This window comes from Protobothrops mucrosquamatus, unplaced genomic scaffold (assembly GCF_001527695.2).
Source record: "Protobothrops mucrosquamatus isolate PMUCROS unplaced genomic scaffold, P.Mucros_1.0 scaffold202, whole genome shotgun sequence".
Taxonomy (NCBI): domain Eukaryota; kingdom Metazoa; phylum Chordata; class Lepidosauria; order Squamata; family Viperidae; genus Protobothrops; species Protobothrops mucrosquamatus.
This window is the reverse complement of record NW_015386557.1, coordinates 379,377-387,924: the sequence shown is the minus strand read 5'-3', so window position 1 is coordinate 387,924 and position 8,548 is coordinate 379,377. Positions and strand designations below refer to the sequence as shown.

Below are 8,548 nucleotides of genomic sequence, written 5' to 3'. Positions count from 1 at the left end.
CAAATAGGTGGGCGTGGAATGCTGCAAGTACATCAGATGGTTGAAGAAGAAAAAATGGCTTTGGAAGAATATCTGAAGGACAATGATGAAGATGCACTGAAATTAGTATATCAGGAAGGCTTACTGACTACTGGAGAGACCAAACTGGCCTACAAGAAAGACCAAATGAAGAACAGAATAGAGGCATGGGAAGACAAAGTACTACATGGCCAGTACATTAAAAAAAATAGCTGGGAAAGCAGATAATAACAAGACCTGGCAATGGCTAAGAGCAGGAAAATTGAAGAAAGAGACCGAGGGACTAATTCTGGCTGCACAAGACCAAGCCTTAAGGACAAATGCATATAAAGTCAAAATTGAGAAGACAGCAACAGACAGTAAGTGCTGCCTATGCAAAGAAGCTGAAGAAACAGTGGACCACCTGGTAAGCTGCTGCAAGAAGATTGCACAGACTGACTACAAGCAGCGGCATGACAAAGTAGCAACAATGGTGCATTGGAAGATCTGCAAGAAATATCATTTGCCTGTAAGCAAAATTGGTGGGATCATAAAATAGAGAAAGTCATAGAAAATGATAAAATTAAACTGCTCTGGGACTTCAGAATTCAAACAGACAAGCACCTGCAACACCTCAAACAGACAAGCACCTGCAACCCCAGACTTAACAATTGTCGATAAGAAAGACAAAAAAGTCTGGATAGTGGACGTGGCAGTGCCTGGAGACAGCAGAATAGACGAGAAAGAACTGGAGAAGATAACAAAATACAGAGACCTACAAATAGAAATAGAAAGACTTTGGCAAAAGCAAGCAAGGGTAGTACCAATAGTAATAGGCGCCTTGGGTGCAATCCCAAAACAACTTGAGCACCACTTGAACACCATTGGCATTGACAAATTTGCTATTAGTCAATTGCAAAAGGCAGCCTTACTAGGAACTGCTTCCATCCTGCAACGATATCTGTAATACCATCAAACATCCACATCTGCCTATCCCAGGTCCTGGGTAAGGACTCGATAGGTAGACAAAATGCCAAATCCAGTCTGAACATCTGGCTGACTGTGCGATGATCCATAATAATAATAATAATAATAATAATAATAATGGAAGGTACCTTGGAGGTCATCTAGTCCAACCCCCTGGATAGGGTTCTTTGAGCAATGAGGAGGCAATTGCCAACCGCAAGGAGAAACAGACATGATCTGAGGGCATAGCCCACTGGTTATTGCAATGCATTGAAGCTGAACACCTTGATGAGATAAATCCCAGGGATTATGCTTGGTGCTAATTAAGGAGGCTGAATAAGTTTCTCCACTTTAGATTTGGATTCATCCCTCACTCTTTCATTAGACCATCTAGGGAGGCTTTTATAATGTCTGGAAACAACATGTTAATAACAACAGCATATAAATTCTTGATGGCATTACCACCTCTAGGAGGCCAAGATTGCCTAGCTCTTTGAAGTGCTAACTCCGGTTTATCTTTCCAAATACTGATCATCGCTATCTTTTGTTATCCCAATCTAGAATTCTCTACTCCAGTAATATATCCAGTTTCTGAAGTTCTGAACGATCATTTGGAAAAAATTGTGTGCAACGTCTCTAGCTTGAAGGTGAGGGGCTCCATCCCATCTCACAGCAACATTTCCCTGAGCAGAGATGGCAATACCCTGAACAGTAGCCACGGAAAACCATCTGTGGAGTACAATTTTGTGCCTAATTTAGAGCAGGATGATGGGGCTGAGATCCTCTGTGAGGCCAACCTCCTGTTGGGTGCACAAGTGCTGAGAAAAAATGCAAATCAAACTTTGAAGGTTGTGGGTAAGTTGCATTTATTGCATGGCAGGTTAACTTTTTTTTTTTCCTCCTTCAGACTAGGGATGGTTATTTGTTATTAGATGTCATACTTCTCTCCGGCAATTTGTCCTAGCTTGGAAAAATCTAGGACTTGTCCTTGATAGTGAGAGCAGCATTTAAGCAATCCCATCAAGCCCACCTTTCTTTCCCTTCTTTCTCACAAAGACTATTGGTGAAGCCTATTTCCCTCTTGTGGCAGGAAAATATTTTTTGTCACATTGCTGACCAGATAAACGAGTGTGAAGATTTCAGAAGCACCATGGGCTTTTCCAGAAACTGTTTAAGTATACATATAATGACAATGTATCCCCAGGGCAAGGATGCTCTTGCCACCTTATTTACAGTGGATATTACTTGCCATCCTTGTCATGGTTGACTTACTGGGGAGGCATAGCTGTGGGAAACCACTTGGTTTCATTCCTGGCGTTCAACACAGTTAAGTGAGAATAGGGTGTAGCAGGCTGAGATCTTCTCTTCCACTTGACTAGTATAATTTGGCACAGACAACATGAAGCTAGCTTTATAGCTTGTCCACGCTTGCACTTTATGTCAAAACTAGGGGTTCTTTTGTCCCATGCTCTTAGGATCACACCCAATTCTGGTACACCTCACCTTCCCTAATGACTGGGTAATAATAGTGCTATACTGCATAGATCTTCTGGCCTGTCATCTATTACTAGGTTAGTTTTTCCAGTGTAACATCTTATAATTATTTTTTATGAACTCAGAAATCTCACTATCCATAGATTTATAGCAGGAGGAACACTAGTAGCATTGAAGTCTGGCTAGTGTTCATTTTCCTCTTTAAAAAAATAAGATATTTGCTTAGATTAAAGCAGTACTCAGATCTCTTACATATACTTCTTTCATTATAAAAATGCCATCTCTAGGCAGCCCACCTTTCATTATTCAGAGGCTACCTTTCCTAAAGTGCTTCATGAACTGATCATGGAACAAAGCAATTACATGGTCAGTTCATGAAATGCTGTGGGAAAAGCATACTAGGGAATTTAGTAAAGAATTTCAACTATGCTTTACTAAAATGTCTAGTGTTCATTCCACAGATGTTTAAGGACAAATCCTTATTAACAGAACAGAACACAAAATAACACAAAATACCTGATAGGAAAGTGGTGTCTGAAGAGTAGACAGAGAAATCGACCAGTCTTGGTTGTTCGAATTTCTGAGCTGTCAATCAATGCTGAACATGAAATGGCAAACAGGACTAACCTTTTTGGTTTTTTCTTGCAGCTAGCCCTTATAATGTCAGCATATCAGCTACTCATGTGACTTACAAAGTGGATTCAAAAATTGTGGTGACTTGTAATGCTAAAGCAAAACCCCATCCAGAATATTCCTGGGATCTTCCCTCCAAAGTTAATGTGGAATTTTCAAATAACAATAAGATAGTAACGGTTCATTCAGCGAAGGAGTTTCATAATGGGACTTACCGTTGCCTAATACATAATGTTTATGGCAAGAATTCAGCACAGATTGACATTGTCTTTGAAGGTAAGATGAATGTTTTTACTTTCAGATTTGCACATTTCTCCTTTTTTTATATCCAGTTTAATATTTTCAATTAAACACTTGACTTGCAAATTAATAGGTTTGTGTGTGTGTGTGTGGGGGGGGGTTGTGTGATAATTTTGAAGAGGAAGAGGAGAAATATTACCACAGAGGTTGGAGATAGCAATCTCATCAACTCTGTGGTTTCCTCAGTCAAAGAACGAAATGGGGTTTTGGTTGAATTGGTTAGAGAAATATCAGCTTAATAGCAAAGTGCAACTACACATATGCAGAAAGTTGGGAAGCTCTTCTATAACAAGGTCCAAGCCATCCCTTATGTTCTATTGCAGGGAAGTCTCGCAACTGGGTTATAGCCCCGGTGATAACAATGTTAGTATTGGGCTCAATCATCATTGGTGGTGTCTTTTACTTTTGCCGAAAACGATAACTATAAGAGAGGGCAGATCGACATTCCTTTTGGATGAAGAGGCAGAACTTGCAAGGGATCCCTTTCCAGCTACAGCAGAAGCCAAAATGAGAAGGAATCTTTGCTTTCATCCACAAGTCTACACAGCAGCAGAGGCAGAATTTGGATAATCTCCTCTACAGTGCCTGATCTACATTCAACTACTGCCGAAACCAGAAAACGTTCCTCTGAGCAGCTGAGGGCTTTTAGAGAAAACTGAAATGTGTGCCAAACCAAAGCAAGAAGTTGGGTAGAAGCAAAACTTGTATCAGGTATGAGATTCAGCTATCTGAGTGCTTTACAGTTGGGAATAGGAAAAAAAATGTTTCTAGTTCTTAGAGCTGAGTATCATATATATCAGTGGTGGTGAACCAATGGCACGGGTGCCAGAGGCGGCACTCAGAGCCCTCTCTGTGGGCACGCACGCCGTCACCCCAGTTCTAGGCCTTCAGCTGGGTTTTATAAAACCTTTTCGCTTTAGGCCTCCGCTGCCGTGTGCAAAAAAAAAAAAGGTTCAATCAGTCAATTTCAACTTTTTGCGGGAAATTACCACCGCAGCCATGCCCACCCAATGGGCCACACCCACCCAATGGGCCACGCCCACCCAATGGGCCATGCCCACCCAATGGCCACACCCATCCAATGTGCCACACCCACCCGGCACTCGACGATGCATAAGTGGGTTTCACCATCACTTATATATATATGTAGGTCTTTGGATATTCGGGTTTTCTCCTGCGTAAAATTGGAAGTGTCTTGGCGATGTTTCGACGAAGTCACATTCGTCATCTTCAGGCTGGTGTCTTCAGCTTCGTGCTTCTGGGAGTAGAAGCACGAACCATGAAGCACGAAGCTGAAGACACCAGCCTGAAGATGATGAATGTGACTTCGTCGAAACGTCGCCAAGACACTTCCAATTTTACGCGGGAGAAAACCCGAATATCCAAAGACCTACATACAAACACCCGCGAAAACCTCAGATATATATATATATATCCAAATTTCTTTTTCTGACAAATCAGACCGGTCTGTCTGGGAAAAAAAAAAAACTTCCTGTACTAGAAATGGCCATCTTAGTCTCCCGATTTAATTCTTTAACTCTTTGTCAGAAAAAGAAATTTGGATTTAAAAATGTTTCGCAGTTGCAACTTGAGCCTGCTTAATGCCCCTAGTTGTGGGGCTGCATGGTAAAAGATATTGTAAAAAAAAAAAAGTAAAACAAAACAAAACTGCAGTATAGCAGTTAAAAATGTCCAGGTGTTCTCAATCAGACCGGTCTGTCTGAAAAAAAAAACCCTTCCTGTATATACTCCCTGGACTCTGCTGGCAAAGAGGGGAGGAGAGCCTGTGGCTTGGTGGTTGAATCACTGCCTAAGTATGTAAACTGCCCAGGTTCGAATCCCATAAAGGGTATGGCTAACTGATGAAAGCAGAACAAGCTGGAAATGGCCATCTTAGTCTCCCGATTTAATTCTTTAACTCTTTGTCAGAAAAAGAAATTTGGATTTAAAAATGTTTTGCAGTTGCGACTTGAGCCTGCTTATTGCCCCTAGTTGGGGGGCTGCATGGTAAAAGATATTGTAAAAAAAAAAAAAAGTAAAACAAAACAAAACTGCAGTATAGCAGTTAAAAATGTCCAGGTGTTCTCAATCAGACCGGTCTGTCTGAAAAAAAAAAACTTCCTGTATATGTGTGTGTGTGTGTGTGTGTGTGTGTGTGTATATATTTGGAGAATCACAAACTGTGAGACCACCAGGAGATAAAAACTACAAAAAGTTTATTTACCATTAAAAACACCTAGCTTTCACCGGCCTCCTGCCGGCTTCATCAGGGTGGCTAACCATCAGTGGGTGGCTGTTTTTATGGGAGTGGTGCCTTTTGCACCCGACTCCTAGATCTCGTGACCAGGCCCAGATAGTCCTCCTGCTTTAAGTTCTTAATTGTCCTTTCGCGAGTTGCTACGTTCCTGACTCTCTCCTTCCCACCTCCTTTCTTTCCCTGTCTTGTTCGTTCCTCGGGGGGGGAGGCATTCCTTCATCAAGGGCTTTGTTTTGTTGTTCGTCAACCTCTTTCTTTCCCCTGACCACCTGCGGTCCCACCTTCCTTCCCTCTTCCTCTTTCCCCGTGGCGCTGTCTGACTCCTTTCTCACCCATATCCCCACCACTCTTGCTGTTCCTTCATTCTCATCCTCCAACCATCTCCTCTCTTCCTTTTCCCTCCCCTCCACACCACCACTCAACCCTTCTTCCATAAGTGTGTGTGTGACCATTACTCCTCTCCTCGCATTTCTCCGGTGCAGAGCCGTCGGGGACGCAGGCAGCGCCTCCACGTTCGTTCTTATCGCCTCACCATTAGCGATGTTCCTTTCCTCATGTCCACACCCCTTCTTTTTCTTCCTATGGACCCTTTCTTGTCGTTCCCTTGGCGCGGGGGTATCCTCTCTATCATATCCACACCCCTGCTGCTCATTCCCCCCAATCTCAATCACCGTAACGAACCCTCCACTTCCCCCCCATCCTTCCCATTCCCTCCTCTCCTCTTCCTTTCCCGTCCCGGCCCTCCAGTTCGATGTTTCCTCAGCATGTCTATGGGTACAAGTCCTCCCCCCCTCCCTGCTCTTCCTTCGGCGGGAGGTCATTGGGGGCACAGGGGTACTCTCTCTTTCGCACCCACCCTTCTGTTGTTTTTCCCCACTCCCAATATCCATGCCAAATCCTCCGCTACCACCCCAACATGTTTCCCATTCTCTCCTCTCTCCTCCCTTTCTAACCTCAATCCTCCCGTTCGACTCCTCCCCCACACACCCGCGGGTGTCAGTCGCCTCCCCCTCCCTGCCCTTCCTCCGGCGGGAGGTCGTTGGAGGCGCGGGGGTGCTCTCCCTTTTGTACCCACTCGCCTCTCCCTCTCTACTCCTCCCCCGATGGGGGGTCTCTGAAGGTGTTGGGGTACTGTCTTTTCCATACCCACACTCCTGTCGTTCGCTCTCCCCACTCTCAACCACCGTGGCAAGTCCCCCGCTGCTCCCCCACCATCCTTCCCATTCTCTCTGCTCTACTCCCTTTATGGCCTCAACCCTCCCGTTCGATCTTTCCTCCACACGTACATGGGCGCAGGCCCCCTCTCTCTCCCTACCCTTCCTCCGGCGGGAGGTCGTTAGGGGCGCGGGGCGTGTTGTGATACTCACTATACCAATCTCACCCCTGATCGTATCCTGCCGTCCCTTTGATGTCTCTGGTGCGGGGGGAGCACTCCCTTTCTCATGCCTGTGCCCCTCCCTCCCACTGGCCTCTATCCGCCAGTCTCTTAGTGCCGGGGGGGTTCTCTCTTCCTCCTCCTCCTCATGCGTGCAATCCCACCACTCAACCTTCCTACTCTCGCCTCCAATCCTCATTCTACGATCATCCTTCCCTTCCTTCTCCTCCCTCCCACTTTCATACCTAACCTTCCTCCTCGCACCTAAGGGTTTCTTCCTATCTGTCAATTCAGCAACGCCACACCCGATCGTCCCCCTTCCCTTTTCAGCTTTTTCCCCCAATCCATCATCCCTGGGAGCGTGCCCAACCCCCACAGCGGGGCTGGCGCACGCGACATCCTGGTGGTGGCAGGTTGCTGCTACAGGGTGCGTCTCAGTCGCCATGCTCACGAGCGCACTCTCTCTGCCTTTTCCTTCCAGTGGCGTCCTCTCCATGGAGGGGGCGCATTCGTTCTTCTGCTCGCCCTCACTTTCCTGCCGGTCCGTCTGGGAGCGCGTGAATGGTCTGGGGCCGTATACCCCCGTTCTCTTCCTTCCTCGTGGCCCTCTATGCTCTTGGTGCGAAGGTGTCCTTCGGGAATGACGAGTCATGTTGCCCGCCAGGTCACACGATTCGGTGCTGAAGGTGTCAAGCTCCTCTCGTTCGTCCATCTCTTGCCTAGGAGGTTTGGCGGGGAGAAGGGGCGCTTCATCCGGTGGCCAGTTACTCCTCGCCCGGGCGCACATGGGGTTTGTGGTCTTCACCATACCACTAGCCAAGGCGTGCCCTGCGGTGCCCGGTGGTTTCCTATTGGGGGGGCATCTCTCCATCAGCCAGGTCCGTAGGGCGGCATGTGCCGGGCACAGGTCAACGTGGCGATTAATGGACCCCTCGGCAGGAGGCCGGCAAAAGCTAGGTGTTTTTAATGGTAAATAAACTTTTTGTAGTTTTTATCTCCTGATGGTCTCACAGTTTGTGATTCTCCAAATATGAATTTACCCAGGAGTCAACCTCCAATTTTTAGAATTTTAAATGATATATATATATATGAGTGCTTTTTGAACACCCTGTCAGCCTAAACATGCAGACAGCCCAGGTTCGAATCTCGGAAGGGTATGTCTGACTGATGAAAACCAAACAAGGTTAGAAATAGCTATCTCAGTACTCCCTTAATTCTTTGTTAGCACTCCTAATTTTGAAAAACATATATGATGTCGCAGTTAAGCGACTGCTGCCTGTGGATGGCTTTGGATTGAGCTGATGCAGGCAAAAGACTTCTCTCTCTTCCATATTTAGGCTGACAGGGTGTTCAAAAAGCACTCATTCTCTTCCCCTGTCTCTTGTAGCTAACAAAGTGAGAAAGAGCCTGTGGCATAGAGGACTAATGCTTCTGCTTAACATGCAGACAGCCCAGGTTCGAATCTCGGAAGGGTATGTCTGACTGATGAAAACCAAACAAGGTTAGAAATAGCTATCTCAGTACTC

At 45.7% G+C, this 8,548-nt stretch overlaps 1 protein-coding gene across 1 annotated transcript in view; it reads left to right on the top strand.

Annotated features, from left to right (window-relative positions):
- LOC107285689 overlaps nt 1–8,548 on the top strand; it is a 54,862-nt gene that overhangs the window by 3,547 nt on the left and 42,767 nt on the right. Inside the window, exons 2-3 of the mRNA XM_015813915.1 lie at nt 1,525–1,818; nt 3,106–3,366. Coding sequence (XP_015669401.1) covers nt 1,525–1,818; nt 3,106–3,366 — 555 coding nt within the window. The remainder of the gene's footprint in view (nt 1–1,524; nt 1,819–3,105; nt 3,367–8,548) is intronic.